The following is a 20,229-nucleotide window of genomic DNA, read 5'->3' as shown; positions in this document are numbered from 1 at the left end:
GAAATTTTAAATTATGATAAATTTTTTGCAAATAGAACTACACAAATAGAAATTAGGATAATTGACTAGACAAATAGAAATTAGGATAGCAAATTTAAATTACAATAAAACTACACAAATAGAAATTAGGATAATTGACTAGAGCTGGCTGTACCATTTGGACAATGTTTTCGAGTATGGCCAGTTAATCGACATAATCCACATTTTCTCGGTACTTTTTCTTTAACGTCCATTTCAGTTCTAATACGGGTACTATTTGGACGACCTTTTTTATTTCTCCGCATTTGAGGATTGTGATACAATGTTTCACCTTCATATGTGGCCCAATATCCTTCATTAGGTATAGGTAGAAACTCTTCTTTGTAGATGTTAAATACATTAACAACCTTGTACACGTCAGATATAAGCACTAAATAGTTTTGACGAGTATAAGAACATGCAACTATGACATGTGAACAAGGAACATGTAAAGCATGAAATTTTCCACAATCGTACCATTTTCTTTGAAGGTTGACTTCAAAATGACCAATTGGTCGCACCTCTCTTGGGTTTACTGTTTCATGCACCATGAAAGAATAATGATTTTGGTCGAATTGCATGACTTGGTGAATATTAGATTTACCAACTTTACATTTAATCTTGTCCATGCAATCGTCTGTGTATATTCGACCATAAGCTAATGATGCATGATGTTGTTGTCCCCTTTCTGCATATAAAACTCCCAATCTATAGTATGTTGATTGTACCAAAGCAGTGATTGGGAGATTGCGTGTACCCTTGAGCACTGCGTTGATGGACTCAGAAACGTTTGTTGTCATGTGTCCCCATCATCGACCTTGAGAATAAGCCATAGTCCATTGTTCTGAGGGGATATTATCGATCCATCTTAAAGCCTCTGGATTTTCCATCTTGATTTCATTGCGGTAATACTTGAATGATGGCTCATTTAATGCATATTCTGTAAGAAATGATGTAAAAATTATCAAATATGATAAAGTGATAAATGGAAAATATACTAAGAAGAATTAGATCATTACCCATACAAACAAGTTTTCTTTGAAGTCCCTTGTCCTTGAACTCTCTCATGAAATTTTGTGCAATGTGTTGGATGCAGTACACATGTGTTGACGGAGGATCATGTCAATCATTATTTGGATTGTTATAAGCACTCTTAATGGATTCGTGTCTATCTGAAATCAAACAAATGTCGACTTGAGGTGTTACATACCTTATTAGATTTTTCAAAAAAAAGCTCCAAGCACCCCCTGTCTCATCTTCCACAAGTGCATAAGCAATGGGAATTGTATTTTTGTTTCCATCTTGTGCAACAGCAAGCAAAAGAGTCCTCTTGTACTTTCCGTACAACCAAGTTCCATCCACAGAGAAAAATGGTTTACAAAATTTAAACCCAGATATGCACGGAGGGAAAGCCCAGAATAGTCGTTTGAAAATTTTTGACCCTTGTAATAGAGTATTATCAGAATATGCAAGTGATACTTCCATTTCCACAATAGTTCATGGCAGAAATTTTTGCATAGTCAACAACCACCTTGGAAGGTCATTATAAGACTTTTCCCAGTTCCCATAAATCGTTTCGATAGCTTTGTTCTTTGCCATCCATGTCTTTCTATAGGTGATTGTGTAGTTGTATCGTTCCCGAATATGTGCAATGATCACCTTCACTTTAATTGAGGGAGTGTTTGATGTGATAATGCTTAATTGCAACTTGACAATCTAGTTTGCTATTAAACTTCATTCCAATCTCAAGAGATGCATCTAATGGAGGTGGTTCATTAGATGGCATATCAAATTCGGAGGATTGGTAAGCATAATCCAAATTTAGATTACGCATATGGAATGGTGGATCGTACTCTAGATCGTCACCATTGTCATTGTCATCTTCGTCATCCTCGTCCTCGTCTTCATAAAAGTATGTTTCTTCTTCACTCTCTTCACTTATTTCTTGTTGATCAAAATCGGCCATATCACCTAATGGAATATACGGTTCAGGTTCAGATGTTTCGGCCTGGTCAAAGTATGGTGTGGGTTGGTATGGGTCGGGTTGGTAAGATTCATAATTTTGAAAAGAATAAGTGTTTTGTGTTTGAAAATGGTATTCAGGGTCAGGTGTGGTTGAGGATGATGGTTGACCAACATCGTATAATGGATTACCATCCTCAAATGTGACATATAACTCGATATATCCGAGTTATGGCCACTGTTTATGAACATCAAACATGAGTTCAACATCTTCGTCGTCTTCAACATTTAACAACTCATAATGAACTAGGCCTTGTCCAAATAAGATAGGGTGTTGAAAAATTATATTAGACACCTTTTGATTTTCTAACCTCAACTTTGCTTCAATTTTTTTCTTCAAGTAGGTAAGGTTGCATCCAAAATTAACTCGAATAGCTTTTTTTTCGTCGCTTTTGAAATATTTACCAATATCTTGTCTTTCACATATTTCACCATTGTAATAAATAAGAAAAACTATATTTTTTGGTGCCATTGATATGAAAATCAGATATTGAGATTGAGATGAAATGCAATGGAAATAGCTTTGAGAAATCGCCATTTGGAAAGGCGATTTAGATGGAATCTGAATTTATTCTCACGTTGGGAACTTGCTTGTGTTCAGCCTAGTCTTCTCCGTCTAATCTAATCCACGCCATTGTGTATTTTCAAAGTGCTTGTTGTGTATTGTCAAATCTAATCCTTGCATCCATAATATTTTATTGGTCATTCAAAGTATTGTTTTGTTTATAAATAGGCTAAGTCTATGATCATATTTCTTCACTCTTCCACTCTTAACAACTTCAATTTTCTTTATATTTTCACTCTTTCACTATTAATATTTCTTCCTTGGTCTTTATATTTCATCTAAATGGCATTGTTATGGAATGATGATAATCACAGATCAGCGCTACACTACATTCAAAATTTTGTAAGTAATACAATACTTTATGATATATATTTTATTCTCAGTTTTATTCTAAAATGTAGTTTTATTATAATATCTTCTAAAATATTTTTTTTATATATTTTATACTAAGTTTCATTCTAAAATATTTTTTATACTATGGTATGATTCATCTCATTCTAATATCTTCAAATATATTTTTATTCTTTGCTTATTACAGGACTCATCTCAAAATTTAAGATCACTTAGCCATAAATACATTGCACCAAATTCTTTAATAATTCCATTGTTGCATGAAGCCGGGTTTGGTAACTTATCACAAATAGAAAGTTATAAAATAGACAATTCACTTATTACTGCTTTAGTTGAAAGATGGAGACCTGAAACCCACACGTTTCATCTTCCAACGGGTGAATGTACCATAACATTAGAAGATGTTGTGTTGCTACTTCGCTTACGTGTTGGGGGTAAAGCTGTAACTGGATCAACTATGGTATCATGGACAGATGATTTTTTAGATTTGTTAGGAGTCATGCCACCTGAATCTCAAAGAAAAGGGAATTTTATAAAATTAAAATGGTTAAGAGAAACATTTTCAATGTTAACTCCAGAATCATCTAATGAAGAAATAATTATGCATTGTAGGGCATACATTTTAGAATTGATTGGAGGCATATTAATGCCTGACAAATCTCACAACAGAGTACATATTATGTGGTTGCACTTGTTGAGAGATTTGCGAGAGACAGGACAATATAGTTGGGGTTCAGCATGTTTGGCAACACTTTATAGAGAATTGTGTCGTGCATCTGAACCCGGTGTTATGTCGATCGGGGGATGTTTACATCTACTTCAAACGTGAGCATGGTACCATATGCCGTTTCTTGCACCAATAAGTAATCTTTAGCCTCATTTTTCATTCTAAAAAAGGTAAATATAAAAAAAAAAGTTAAATATTATATTTATAAATATATTAATTTATTTACTAACATTCAAATTTATTTTCGTAGATATAGTGGAAAGGGTATGAAATCTGGCGATACACCTCGTTATCATACCGCTGGATATCAATCAAAAATTGATCACATGACCGTTAACGATGTAATATATTAAAACATTACATTATTTTTATTATTTTATTTTTCTTATGCATATATTACTAACAAACTTGTTATTATCAGTTTATTTGGAGGCCATATCTAGGTCTAACATACGATCATCCAGAACACAATTGGCTATGGAATGCATCTACATATTTAATTTGTTTCTACATAATAGAAATGCATCAAACTGATAGAGTGAAACTACAATTTGGACTACCTCAAGAAATTCCACATCCTCCAAGGAACATGAGAAAGTATCATAAGGTAGATTTGCATAAACAAGTTGACTATAGTTGGGCATTATTCTACGAAAATGAGAACAAAGAGTGGAATGAATGAGAGAATCATATTCTTCATGGTCAACCTCTAAATGTTGAATTCAAACCAAATTATGAATACAGGGTTTGGTTTTGTAAAAATTCTAAACGATTTATTTCTGTAGAAAACCAATTGGTTGATCCTCGTGTCAATCCACCCCAACCTCCACCTTAACCTCCACCACAATCTAGCCAACATTTTTTCACCCTCAAGCTCCACCGCAATCTAGCCAACTTTTTTTTCACCCTCAAGCTCCACCGCAATCTAGTCAACATTTTGTTCACCCCCAACCTCCACCACAATCTAACCAATATTTTTTCCAAGAATCAATGCCCAATGCAACACAACAAAATCAATATTATATACCAACACCTCCGGACACTCAACCGCCTCCTCATACTTTTACCCACACACCACGTCCTCATATTTTTACCCACACACCACATCAATCTTACAGGTTCACGCCAGGGGAACAATTTAATTTTGACAGCCAACAACCACATCAAGAAGACAATCGTTGACTATCATTTGCATCAAGTGAAGAGGAATTGTTGTATAATACGTTCAACACTCGTCATAATACACCTGAGTCCGCTACCCAATTACTGAATAATATGTGCCAACAAAACTTTCAAATTCCAAGCTTTCGGAATGCATATACTCCATTGAATCAAATATCCAACTGGACTCAAGGTGGAAGTAGTTCTTCTGCAACACTTCCTCCTAGACATCGTCCACAACAAGAAGACGAAGATCAAGGAGAAGAAGAAGAAGAATAACAACAACAAACTCATGATGTACCAAGGCGTCGCCAAAATCTCGTACGTGTGAGAAAACCTCGACAATGTGGTACTGGAGACCACCTTTGACATTAATTATCGTAATATTTGTAAAATTTGTGATGTTTTTTATGAATAAATTATGTAATTTAAAGTTTTATCGTAATTTAAATTGGATATTTATGTATTTTTATGAATTTTTATGTATTTTTATGAATTATATTAATTATAATTATATATATATATATATATTATTTTTGTTATTTAAATAAAAATTGAAAAAAAAATTGAAATTTTTTTTTTTCAAAAATACCTTTGGAAAATTGACATTTCGAACTTAGACTTCCTAAAATGTTATCGGAATTTAAAATTTCTATAAATCTATTTTTATGAATTATATTAATTATATATATTACTTTTATTATTTCAATAAAAATTGAATTAAGTTTTTTTTCTAAAAAAAAAACTTTTGAAAAATGCCCATTTAAAACTTGGGTTTACTAAAAACTTTTTTTAATTTAAAATTTCTATTTATTTATTTTTATATTAATTAATTATATATATAATATTTATGTTATCTATTAAAAATAAAAATAAAAATTGAATTTTTTTTTTTTAAAAAAAATCAAGTGGGAAGTTGTGATTTTGAACTTAGGCTTCCTTAAGAAAGTCGTCATTCCAAATGGCGACTTGTAAGTAAAAAATGAAAGGGACATTTAGGTATATAGTTTTCAAAAGAGGGCATTTGTGAATTTTTTTTTTCAGAAAGAGGGTACTCAAAAAAAAAATCCAGGAGTAGTTCATCAAGTAATAATTTGAAGATGCGTCAGAAAATGACTTGATATATTTTTTTTGTGTAAAAGATCGTAAAATTTTGAAACAAAACTCATAAAATTAAATATTATCTTCAATATAATGCAAAGTTCATCAAATTTATAAATCAAATCTTCAAATGAACTCATATTTTCATTCCTCATATTTATTGTAATAAAATTAAATAAATGACCAAATCCAAAAAAAAATAAAAATAAAAATAAAAGACTGAAATGTTATCTTAAATTAAGTTAAAGGACCGCATGAACAATTGTGCCTAAATTGTAATTATTCCAATAATATTTGGTTTTGTGATGTATTTTAAGAGCATCCTTTTAGTCTTTTCAGGTTCTACCACTTTTATTCCCAGATTCTCTCTCTTTGTCTCTCTCAATTGTTTTTTACAATTATTTATTTACTATTTTTTGAGACAATATTAATTTTAAATTTTAAAATATTAAAATATTAAATCTTTTTATCAAGTACAAAATGTTTTTTTTATAGTTTTTATATTAAGTAAAATTTAATTTTTTTAACAGTTAATTAAAATAATTACTTTGGAGGTCTTACAAAACACCATTCTATATCTATACAAATGAAATGAATATAAAAGTACTTATTTGATAGTGATATTTATTTTTACAATTGTTTGACATATCTTGGTTTGTTCATGTGTATAAAAAGTTGGGATTGACATTGTAATTATAACTTTCAAACCATTTGAATATATATTGTTGATCTAGAAAGATGATATTACCTTATTATTAGTTATAATTTTATTTTGTACATTCATAAGTAAGAAATTGACTCTATAATGTATTAGATAGAAATCAGACCAACTTATAGACTAAAGAATTTAACATTATTAGGAAATAAAATATTTAATAGATGTGATGTATGAGTTAAGGAGTGCAAAGATAAGGAGATCAATAATTTGATTCCAATCTTTTAACATAATTATAACTATTACAAACAATATTAATATAATATTGATTGAGTTGTTTAAAAAAAAAGAATTTACTCGTGAAAAGTATTTTTTTTTCATTTATTACTCATAGATCCCACCCTACCAATTTATGACAAGGTTGATTGAGTATAATAACCTCGAATATGAATAAAAAATTATTAATAACCATTAATAATAAATCATTTTGTTTTTGGATTTACAAAAACATTTAGGTTAAAAAAAATCGTTTTCGATGTTTAGCACAAAAAAAAAATCATTTTGACCTACCTGAATAATAATTCTTGTCCTATGCAATAACGATAGATAGACATATTTACTGTTATGTAACAAAATAATAAAATAAGCATTTTTTTAGATGTAAGAGGCAAACAAAAAAAGATATTTATTATTTATTTATTTTTCTACAAGATATTTATTATTTATTTAATAGTACTTTTCTAAGATACTTAAATATAAACCAACATTATTACTAAACAAGAAAGTGAACAATTCATAAATTCATCCAACATGAGCATAGAAAATAATAAAAATTAGAACCATGACATATAAGTGATTTATACATAAATGAAAAATTCTCTAGCATTAATTCTTGCATATCTATTTATGGTAGAAAATGGAAAAACCCATGAGAGAGTATGTGTGCTGATTCCATTTTGTGGTTTTAATTATGATTGGTTTTCATCAAAATTGTAAAAGGATTCTTTAATTTCATTGATCAAAGAGAGTGTTCAAAGTGGTAATTTGATAAAGAGATGGTTGGTGTGTATCAAATTTTGACATAATCCCAAGGTTTATTTTTTCTATTTTATTTCAATTTTGTTATAGATGCAATATCCATATCAAAATATGTCCATATTATTCAATGCCTAATTTTAATTTTGTTTAATGCATAGATGTAATCTATATCAAAATAGATACAATTTTATTCACATAAATTAAATAAAAAACACAAATTTTTAATTTTTGAAAGTTCTTAAAATAGAATTTTTCTATGTATAAATGATGTATATATAACTAATCAATTTTTATCGATTTTTGTTTCTCTTTCTATTTGAAACTCACGTATACCCATCAAATCAAACCAATTTTCAAATAATTAAAAATTTAACATATATTAGTATATAGTAAGAAAAAAAGTTTGAGAGTTACTCTCACCTCACTCTAATATGTAACACTCCAAATTTTATAATAAATTATTTTATTAATTAAATATAATTTTAAATAATTAATTTTATGTTAAAATTATTTTATAATATATGTTGATAAAATTTGGGACAATTTTCGTTATTATGTGCTAGTTTTACAAATATTAGATTAAATGAGCGATATAAATAATAAATATTATATTTTATTATTTGATATATTTTTTTTAAAAAAATAATAGTATTTTAGTATAATATTTTAAAGAAAAAGATTTTATAAGATTTTACAAGTATATAAGCGTACCCAATTAATGTATAATACTTTTCGATGGGCTTGATTTAGGTTAAGTATGCACGTAGTTATATTTCAATTACTTATAACTATTTTCTATTTTTAGTGATTTTTTTATAAATAATATATTGAGATAGAATTGATATTGTGTTTGATTTCATTTATTTTTATATATTTGTTATGACATTGTAATTTTATATATATTTATTATGATTTAGTAATTAATATAAAGTGTTGGTGTAATATTTGTTTATTTTGTAATTTCGACTATTCTCTAATGATGGTAATATTTTAATTTGAGTATTTGAAAAAAATAAGTATTATTTTGAATATGAGGATTTTGATTATTAATGTATTTTAAAAGATTAATTACTTTAATTATTTTATTTTATAAAATATTGCTTTTGAAATATAAGTAATAAGTTGGTAATTAAATTATGTTTGAAAAAAAGTGTTAAAAAAATCGTTTTCATAATTTTTTGTTATATTTAAAAATTAAAAATAAATAGAAGAAATAACTAAAATTTGTTTTATGGATTAGACACATATTTAAGAGTAAAATCAAATTAAATAATAAAAAAATATTAATTGAAAATAACAAGAATAAATGACATGAGAAAGAGAGATTAACCTGGACACCAAAGAGGGCAACCGCACATTGAGAGAAAAAGAAGAAAATTGATACCGTTTATCGATGACTGTCGCAAAAAAGTTTTTCCCGTTTTCGTCCAAATTTCAGTATGTTGTTTTACTCAGTTAGCTATTCAGTTAAACATAATTTTCCATATTTTAACAATCCGAATTTCTCCCTAAAATACCCGATTTCTCTATTTTCAGAATTTGTTATATTGCATCGTTCTTCTTCACCGTAAGTCTGATTTGAGTGAAACCAACGCCAAAACGATCGTGTGAAAAGCAGCTATATTATCCACTGATTAGTTTTCTGATCTATGATCATTTTTCTTGACCAAATTTCGAAATTTAGTTTTTAGAGTATTTTCTCATAATTTATTTTTGACGTTTACCCATAAACTGTCGAGTTAGATCGATTGAAGGACAAAAGTCAAAAAAACAAAGATTAATTACTCGTGGAATCGTACTCGTGTTTGAAAGCGTCATAGTAAGGTAAGGGGTGAGAGATTGTTTGAATTTATGAGTATAATATAATGTGAGATGAACGGAAAAATCATATTTCTCAATGATTAATTCGGGACTCGTTACGTACAACAATAGCCCTTTTAGTGATAAATTGATTAATGTAAAAATATGGAAATTGTGAGATTAAAATATGGAATAGAAATATGTGTAAGTTGTTGATTGATTTACCTTCGTTAAATGTGTTGCATTTGATATTATTGTGATATTTCATTTATTTTTATTAAATGTGTGATATTTAATATTATTGTGATATTGGATGTCAAATGAACTTTATGTATATGTTTGATTAGACGTGTTTATGTGATGTGATACTAAAAAGTGAATTCATTTTGATAAGTTTATCTGATTATGATGATGTATAATTAATAATAATGATGTTATAAATTTGTGATAAACCTATGTGATGATGTATGATTGATGATAGTGATGTTATAAATTTCTGATGAGTTTATGTGATGAGATATGATTAATGAGAGTGATGTTGTGAATTTGTGATGGAAATATTGAAGTAACCCAATAGTTGGTGAAATAATTGTGATTCCAATTCGTGTTTGAGATGACAGTCTTAATGGAGTAACATAGGCCAACGAGGAGAGAAAATAAATATTGAGAATTTGTGAAGTGAAGATTATTTTGTCATCATATAGGTAGGGCCTGACAAGCCTAGTGATTCCGGAAGGTACAACTGACTGAGCCTGATAGTGGCGGTCTGTTGTCGAGCCTTAATGCAAGATTGTTAGACCTTGGAGGTATTCAGATGGAGAATTCCTAGGTGACTTGGAGGTAGCACTCCAAATGTCGGGAGCTACCACGCAACACACGTTTACCTCGACTGTCACGTATATATGTCTCGTGTTGAGTTGAGAGGATCTATGAGGACAGGACCAATTATTTGAATTGTCCTTCCACCGGGATGGTGGCATAGTATCAAGCCGCTTAACCAAGTACTTCAGAGTTAGGATTGTACTACATTGTGAAGTAGAGTCTAAGCTCATGCATAACATTGCATTTTATTGTAATTTTTTTGTTGTGATTAATATGTGTCATGTGTGGTGATAATTTCTCTAAGACAATCTGATGTTATAGTGAAACTTATTGATTTTCCTTGAGTGATTTTGATTTTTTAAGGTGATATTTTTTTTATAGAATGTTTGTGTAATGATACAATTCTAATATGATTGTTTGCATGTTCTTCTTACTTGTATTATATTGTCATCATGATTTCGAAACTCACCTCCTTCGTTGTTTGTGTTTGACTGGTTTGGCCCTACGTTTGCGAAATCGCAATTGTTACAGGTTAATGAAGGTTTAATTTGTATTTTATATATTTAATTTGAAACAAATTTTGTTATGAAAATCTTAGAAGTACTAGTAAATTTTTAAATTAAATCAAGTAATAATACTTAAATCAAGCTTATTGAGATTACAATATTTTAATGGAGAAAATAAGTTTAAAGTGTTCTTTTTTTTATTTTTGAGAAATGTGATATCCTAAGTTAAAAATAAAAGTTTTTCTTTTCTTGAAAACATATTTTTATTTATCTGCTGTAAATTTTATAAAAATATGATATCAATTATTATATATATTATTTTGAAGTTTAGAGTGTCACATAATATATCCCTTGAATTTCCTAATCACCAAAGTAATTAAACCTTTGAAAATATAGTAGTAATTAATGGGTCACTCACCCCTCTTCCTCTATGTAAACCCTCACACTTCTTTCACATTCTTTGCTAGATCACTTTTCTCTTCAATTTTTTGCTTGCTCACATTTCTTACTCTTCCTATTGATCCTTGTATAAATAGTAATCAATCTACCATATATATAACTTACCAAACCACCACTTCCATTTACACTAAAAACCTCTAATTCACTCCATTTTCCTTTCCTTCCACACATTCCTTTTTTCATATACTTGAGCTTGCATTCATACTTGAGTTGAGGAATCTCTTCTATATATTGAAAAATGCATTGGCATATGGAGGCTAACAAAAACATAATCGAGCTAAAAAAAACATATATTTGTAATTCATTGTTATTAAACAAGTGTGCTATATTAATAGTCATTAATAATAAATATATTTATATTAGATTCACTACGCCAAAAATGACATTTAACAACGCCCATTTTACAGCGCTTGCTAAACACAAGCGCTGTTGTAATTATATTTTAAAAATAACGGAACCTATTACAACGCTTTTGATTCAAAGCGCTGTAGTAGGTCATATAACGTTTGCGCATCACGTTATAAGGCTTTTACAGCGCTTGTCAAAAAAGCGCTGTAAAAGGAAGCGCTTTCGCGTATCAGTTACAGCGCTTTTTTCACAAGCGCTGTAAAACACATGCGCTTTCATTGAATTTAACTACCTATTACAACGCTTTTTTCACAAGCGCTGTAAAATACATGCGCTTTCATTGAATTTAACTACCTATTACAGCGCGTTTTTCACAAGCGCTGTAAAACACATGCGCTTTCATTGAATTTAACTACCTATTACAGCGCGTTTTTCACAAGCGCTGTAAAATACATCTTTAAAATAATTATATACGTTGGAAACCCTCATATCCTCTACATCTTTCAAATAATTATATACGTTGGGAACCCTAATATCCTCTACGTACTGTGCGGCCATCTACGTTGTCTAAGGTATTTTTTACACATGATCTGTTATGTTTTGAAATTGTCAAAAATTGTCAAAAACTCATACCACATGATCTGTTCTGTTTTGAAATTGTCAAAAATTGTCAAAAACTCATACCACATGATCTGTTCTGTTTTGAAATTGTCAAAAATTGTCAAAAACTCATACCACATGATCTGTTCTGTTTTGAAATTGTTAGTTGATATTGGTTTCTTTTTGAAACTTGTTGATATGTTTTGAAAGCTTATTATTTTTGTTACTGCATTTATATAGGTGGTATAATATGGATAGGAAATGGATTTCAGCCAATCGATTGTCAAAAGAGTATGAAATTGGAGTGAAGGAGTTTGTTGAGTTTGCAGTGAAGAATGCAAAAGATCCAAATAGAGTAGTTTGTCCTTGTTTAAAATGTTGTTTTGGAAAACGTGTTAGAGAAGATGAATTAGAAGGACATCTAGTATGTAATGGAATTGATCAAAGCTACACATGTTGGATAAGACATGGTGAGAAAAAAAAAGGAAACATTAATTTTGAGAATAGTTCTACATATGCTTCAACTGATTTCGATACAGATACATATGAGCCGGACCGAGTTGATGAGATTGCAAAAGCAGTTGAAGAAGATCTTCGAGATTGTCCTAAAATGTTTGAAAGTTTGTTGAGTGATGCAGAGAAAGAATTATATAATGGTTGTACTAAATTCACAAGACTGTCAGCGATATTAAAGTTGTACAACTTAAAAGCGAGTAATGGATGGTCTGATAAAAGCTTTACGGAATTATTAACACTCATAAAAGATATGTTGCCAGATGATAATGAACTTCCCAGTCGAACCTACGAGGCTAAACGGATTTTGTGTTCTATTGGAATGAGTTACGAAAGGATTCATGCGTGTCCTAACGATTGCATTTTATTTCGAAACGAATATGAACTACTTAAGGCGTGTCCGAAATGCAATGTCTCTCGATATAAGAAGAAAGAATCTACTCCAGCAAAAGTCGTGTGGTATTTTCCTATAATACCAAGATTTAGGCGCATGTATCGCAGTGAAGAAGATTCAAAACACTTGACATGGCATGCAGATGAAAGAATTAGAGATGGAATGTTTCGACACCCTGCAGATTCCCCACAATGGGCAAAAATTGATCACGAGTATCCTGAATTCGGGATAGAGTCAAGAAATCTAAGACTTGCACTTTCTACTGATGGAATGAATCCACATGGTCTTCAAAGCATCTCACATAGCACGTGGCCTGTGATTTTGGTAATATATAACCTACCTCCATGGTTATGTATGAAGCGTAAGTTTATGATGTTGTCTCTGTTAATTTCTGGACCCAAACAACCGGGGAATGATATCGACGTATACTTGACTCCTCTAATCGAAAATTTAAAAAGTATGTGGGAGACAGGTGTGGAAGTTTATGATGGGTATAAGAAAGAATGTTTCAATTTAAGGGTTATGTTGTTCGGCATAATTAATGATTTTCCAGCATATGGTAATTTATCAGGATATAGCATTAAAGGTCAGTGTGCATGTCCTATATGTGAAGAGAGTACAAATTGGATGCGGTTGAAACATTGTAAGAAGAATGTGTTTCTTGGACATCGTAGATTTTTACCTTATAGTCATCAGTATCGTGGGTGGAGAAATGCATTCAATGGAAAATCAGAGGAAGGTAAAGCTCCTTTAGCACCGACTGGATATCAAATACTTGAAAAAGTACAAGGTTTGACCAATAAATTTGGCAAACCTTTTGCGGGAGAGCTGGTGAAAACTGGGTGGAAGAAAAAGTCAATTTTCTTTGAATTGCCATATTGGAAGTCATTGTATGTAAGACATTTCCTCGATGTGATGCATATTGAAAAAAATGTATTTGAAAGTGTTATTGGTACGTTACTCAATGTTCCAGGAAAGTCTAAAGATGGCGTCAATGCAAGATTGGACTTGGTCGATATGGGAATAAGAAATGAACTGGCTCCAGTAAAGAAAGGAAATCGCACATATCTACCTCCAGCCGCTCATACTCTATCTAGAAAGGAAAAAATTGTTTTATGTAAATTTCTACACGAAGTTAAAGTTCCAGAAGGATACTCTTCGAACATTAAAAATTTGGTTTGTATGAAAGACCTCAAGTTAAAAGGTTTGAAGACCCATGATTGTCATATTATAATGGAGCATTTGCTACCAATAGGTATACGTTCCATTTTACCTGAAAAAGTTCGACTAGCCTTAACTAGATTATGTTTCTTCTTCAGGGAAATTTGTAGTAAAGTGATCGACCCTCAGAAATTACCGACATTGCAGAGGGAAATTGTTGTTACTTTGTGTGAGCTTGAAATGTATTTCCCACCATCGTTTTTTGATATAATGGTTCACCTTACTGTTCATCTGGTTAAGGAGACACAACTTTGTGGGCCAGCTTATATGAGATGGATGTATCCGATAGAACGATATATGAAAATATTAAAAGGGTACGTAAAAAGTAGAAGTCGACCAGAAGGTTGTATTGCTGAACGATACATTGTTGAAGAGGCTGCTGAATTTTGTACTGAATATCTGTCCAATGTTGAATCCATAGGGCTTCCCATGTCTCGTCATTCGGGAAGACTATCAGGAGAAGGGATAACTGGAAGGAGACTACTGACTATATCAAGGACAGAATGGGAGCAGGCACAATTGTATGTTCTGCACAATGATGATGAGGTTCAACCGTATGTTACAATACACATTGATCAGTTATCTCGTTTGAACATGAATAGGAATCAAAATTGGATAACTCGAGAGCACAATCGAAGTTTTGTAACATGGTTAAAAAATCACATAATGTCAAAATTTGATATAGACCCCGGATCAATTTCAAATAGATTGAGGTGGCTAGCAAATGGTCCGAGCTTACATGTCTTTTCTTACACTGGTTATGTTATTAACGGCTACACATTTTATACCAAAGAACAAGATGATCAGACCACTATGCAAAATAGTGGAGTCACTCTCGTAGCTGAAGCGATGCATGTCTCAAGTGCAAAAGACAAAAACCCAATATATGCAAATCTATCATATTTTGGGGTTATCGAGCGCATATGGGAGTTAGACTACACAATGTTTCGTGTTCCCATATTTGGTTGCAAGTGGGTCGATAATAATAATGGCGTTCGGATTGATGAGTCAGGATTCTTGCTTGTCGATTTTAATAGGGTGGGATACAAAGACGAGCCTTTTATTTTAGCGTCGCAAGCTCAACAAGTGTTTTATGTCACTGATCCTTCTAATGATAAATGGTCTGTTGTCCTATCGACCAATAAAATAAGTGATGATAACAATAATGATGAAGATGTTGGTAATGATCTTTTATTTGCAACATCACAACAACCACATGAAATTGATTCAACTGATGATGGTTTATATCTTAGAGATGATCATGATGAGGGAATTTGGATTAATCCATCGTTTCGTATTGTAAATGGACAAACAAATGTGAATGTCACCAGGAAAAGAAGAAGGGCATCTTAATGTATATATATGTTTAATTGTTTTATATAAGCTATGCATGTAATCTGAACTGTGTTATTGTAAATATGCATGTAATCTGAATTGAGTGTTTTATACTAAGTTCTGATTAATTTATTTTCTGATTAATTTATTTTCTGCTTATATTTAGCTTGATTTGAGTGTTTTATACCAAGTTCATGTAACAATGAGTGTTTTATATTTAGCTTGATTTACATGAACTGAACTGAATATAAATTAGTAATTTACATGAACTGAACTGAACTGAATAGAGAGATTCTCTTTTGCTCAGTGCATATATATATATAGATTCTTCAGAATACTCATTTCTAATAATTCATCATCTCCTAAAGTATTGTGATAAAGACAATGATAACAATATTTTTAATCCAATAAACAATGATAAAAATGTTTTTAATGTCATCCCAACCCAAATAAACCAAACACAAAAATAAAATAAAGAGACATTTTACAGCGCTTATCTTAAAAAGCGCTGTAAAAGATCCTTTTAAAAATAAAATAATGAGTGTTTTATACCTTTTACAGCGCTTTTCACACAAAGCGCTGTAAACGACTCTTTTGAAAGTGAGTAAAAAAGACATTTTACAGCGCTTATTTGACAAAGCGCTGTAAAAAAGCTTTAAAAATAATATTCATCAGACACCTAATTTCTTCAAACACCTTGTACGCATCATGGGAATCCAAAAAACATCAGACACAAACCCATTTCTTCAAACACCTTGTACGCATCATGGGAATCCAAAAAACATCAGACACAAACCCATTTCTTCAAACACCTTGTACGCATCATGGGAATCCCCAAAAACACCAGACACAAACCCATTTTTCGCAACATGGCAATGATCCTGAATACCAATTAAGTTTCGATTTAAGAAGGAAAGAGAATGTAAAGAGATAAAAAGGGTGTTGAGGTGGAGATTGAATTGTGAAAGAGTAAGCTTTGATGTTTGTGAAGAAGATGCATAAAAGGAGAAGAGTTTGGTGAAGAGGAAGGGATTTTTGTGGTGACCAGTTACTACTATGTGGGTTTTGCATGCATGTTGAGCTTGTTTAAAAAATAACATAACATAACAAAACACAAAAACAATAAGGCCTTTTACAGCGCTTATTTGGAAAAAGCGCTGTAAAAGAGCCTTTTAAAATTAACATAAAGAGACATTTTAGAGCGCTTATGTGGAAAAGCGCTGTAAAAGGCTTTAAAAAACATTCATATAACATAATAACACACGGAGGTCTTTTACAGCGCTTATTTGGGAAAAGCGCTGTAAAAGAGCCTCTTAAAATTAACATAAAGAGACATTTTAGAGCGCTTATGTGTAAAAGCGCTGTAAAAGGCATTCAAATAACATAATAACACACGGAGGTCTTTTACAGCGCTTATTTGAAAAAAGCGCTGTAAAAGAGCCTTTTAAAAATTTAACTAAAGAAGCCTTTTAGAGCGCTTATGTGTGAAAGCGCTGTAAAAGGCATTCATATAACATAATAACACACGGAGGTCTTTTACAGCGCTTATTTGAAAAAAGCGCTGTAAAAGAGCCTTTTAAAAATTTAACTAAAGAAGCCTTTTAGAGCGCTTATGTGTGAAAGCGCTGTAAAAGGCATTCATATAACATAATAACACACGGAGGTCTTTTACAGCGCTTATTTGAAAAAAGCGCTGTAAAAGGCATTCAAATAACATAATAACACACGGAGGTCTTTTACAGCGCTTATTTGAAAAAAGCGCTGTAAAAGGCATTCAAATAACATAATAACACACGGAGGTCTTTTACAGCGCTTATTTGAAAAAAGCGCTGTAAAAGAGCCTTTTAAAAATTTAACTAAAGAAGCCTTTTAGAGCGCTTTACAAAATAAGCGCTGTAAAAGGCTTATAAAAAGCGCTGTAAAAGTGTTACGTATATATAACAGTTACCTCTTCAGTTTCCTCTTCATTACGTAACCTTCATCTCAACCTTCATTTCTTCTCTTCTTTTGCAAACCCTATCATCCCGTCCTTTACGAACCTTATTTCCACGATCATCTCCTTCATTTCGAACCTTATTTCCATCCAAGATCATCTCTCCCATTTCACACAATATATTTTCATTGAAATACGTAACCCTCATTACGTATTTCTTCAAACCGTATTTCTGTGAACCATATTTCTGTGAACTTTCTGCAAACCCTCTTTTCTTTGCATTTCGTCTTTCTTCGAACCATCATTATTCAGGTATTGATGTTATTAAATTTTTGTAATCATTAGAATGCATGTTGAGCTTTTTTAAGATATACTGATACATGTTGAGTTTGTTTATAATAATGCATGATCCATGTTGAGCTTGTTGATGTTATACTAAAGTGCATGTTGAACTTGTTGTAGTTAAATGGATACAAACAAAGATTTAGAAGTTCAAAATGAAGAAGTTGGCACCTCTAAGACTTACGAAAAAGAAGTCAAACGTGGTGCAACTATCATGCAAAGGGTGATTAAAGCACGGAGCAGTGGCATTAAATTTGAGGTATACTATATATACTCTGTTTGCTGTGTGTTTTTTTATCTTTTTTTAGGGTTTAGGGCATGTACTTACTATATGAGTTTATTAGGTTGGCTGGAACGAGAGTGGTCAGCCAGTTGACCCCAACAGCTCCATGTTTGTAAGCTACATTGGGGCTGTTGTTCGTCAAAATGTCCCAATAACAATAGACAACTGGAGAGATAAGGCGTTGAAGGATGCCAAAGATATCATCTGGAATGACATTCAAGTAAATATTTTGATCTACTCTTTTGTCATTTATAATTTTTTTTCTGTAAAATACATTACTTATAATTGTTTTCATTGCAGACCACTTTTGTTCTTGATGAGGAACGAAAGTCATATGTTTTGAGAGTTGCTGGGAAAATCCATCGTGGATTTAGATCCCATCTCTCAAATTTCTATCTAAAAGATAGAGAAGGAAACACAAATGCTGAACCTCCAAAGATATATCAACATTATATATCAAAGGATGAATGGAGTGCATTTGTTTCCAAACGTTCTGACCCGGCGTTTGTCGTAAGTGATTAATTTATTAGCATTTGTGTTTTATTATTCATATTCGTAGCGTATTTTAAATTTTTACACAATTGCTATTTTTTTTTTATATAGAATATTAGTAAGGCAAATCGCGAACGGGCAAGCAACCCAAAACACCCATACAAGAAATCACGTATGGGATATGCACGCCTTGAACAAAAAATTGTAAGTAATTAAACATCACTTGTAATTTGTATTATAAACTATAGTGTGTAACTAATTTGTATTATTTTGTTTATGATTTTAACGAATAGAGAAAAGACACCCAAGCCGATCAACCCTTGGGTCGTCATATCTTATGGAAGGAAGCGCGTGTTAACAAAGAAGGAGTGGTTGATAATGAAAATGTCAAGAAAGTTGTAGAACTTTGTGTAAGTATATTATCACTTTAATATTTTTTAATATTGTATTTTAAAAATGCTATTGAACTTATCTTTTTAATGTTACATGTATTTTAGGAAACTATTGAACAAAGTTCTGAAACTCAAGAGGGCAACAAGGATACGTGCAGGGACATTCTTGGGAAAGTGTTTAATGTCCCTGAGTATTCCGGTCGAGTGAGGGGGAAAGGATTTGGCGTAACTCCCAAAAGCTTTTTTCCTCAAGAGAAGCGCCAAAAACCTTCCAACGAGGAAGTATTAGAGAAGCTCAGAATCTTATCGGAGCAAGTGGCACTCTTGGTGAATACGAATAAAGACAAGCAACTTCCGGTTCAGCTCCAACCTGAAATACAAATGGAGAGTGAAACCGGGAGTTGCAACGTCGGTTTGAAGAGTATTCCCGAGGTAATTAATTACTTACTACTTACTTGCTTATGTAATTACTTATGTATTAAACAAACTTATATATTAACTGTACTTATGTTTTAACTATTGATGTAGGGTGTCACTACATGTGTCCTATACTTGTCCTCGCCGACTCAACGGAAGGTGGGAAAAGGAATATTGCACAATACTTCGGGAGAAGTATTGCACAATATTCCGATCCCCGCGGGCCATGTCAAAGTATCGCCTACGGTTGCTTTCGAACCAACTGCACCGTTGCCCATACCGGACAACGATGGAGATATGAAGTTCTTAAGCGACGCTATTGGCAGTTACGTGGCATGGCCCACACACCTTGTTGCCCTCGAAAAAAAGATTCCCAAGGACAAATCAGTTACATCTCCCGAAAAGGTTTGTCACATTTATTGCCTAAGGTTTTTTATTTTTTCAGATTCAATAAACTAACATTTTACCTCATTTTTGTAGGTCCAAATAAATAAACCACCCCTACAGCCAAAAAAAGGCAGCAGACCTCAAAAATTGGAGGTTAATAGGGCTGCCAAACTACAAAGGCTGGAGGGTAATAAAGCTGCAAAACTTGCAGCAACAAAAAATCTGGATCGGGGAAAATCGGTCGCTGCTGCTGCTGCTCCTAATAAAAGTCAGCCACGCCTTGGTAAATACGGGGCGTGTCTTGACATCCAAATAAAAAGGAACATGGGCAGCAGCAACGATTCGCC

General features: G+C 31.7%; 2 protein-coding genes across 2 annotated transcripts; one reads left to right on the top strand and one right to left on the bottom strand.

Annotated features, from left to right (window-relative positions):
* Positions 1-125: 125 nt before the first annotated feature.
* Positions 126-818, bottom strand: LOC140920379 (uncharacterized). The gene has a single exon (XM_073368647.1). It carries the CDS (start codon positions 816-818, stop codon positions 126-128), a length of 693 nt encoding a protein of 230 aa, XP_073224748.1.
* A 1,174-nt stretch (positions 819-1,992) lies between these two features.
* LOC140920378 (serine/threonine-protein phosphatase 7 long form homolog) lies at positions 1,993-4,365 on the top strand. The gene is made up of 5 exons (XM_073368646.1): positions 1,993-2,127; positions 3,144-3,502; positions 3,569-3,781; positions 3,934-4,015; positions 4,105-4,365. Exons 1-5 carry the CDS (start codon positions 1,993-1,995, stop codon positions 4,363-4,365), a joined length of 1,050 nt encoding a protein of 349 aa, XP_073224747.1.
* Positions 4,366-20,229: the final 15,864 nt, after the last annotated feature.

Source organism: Cicer arietinum, chromosome 5, assembly GCF_000331145.2.
Source record: "Cicer arietinum cultivar CDC Frontier isolate Library 1 chromosome 5, Cicar.CDCFrontier_v2.0, whole genome shotgun sequence".
Lineage (NCBI taxonomy): Eukaryota > Viridiplantae > Streptophyta > Magnoliopsida > Fabales > Fabaceae > Cicer > Cicer arietinum.
This window is presented reverse-complemented; position numbering and strand designations above follow the sequence as displayed.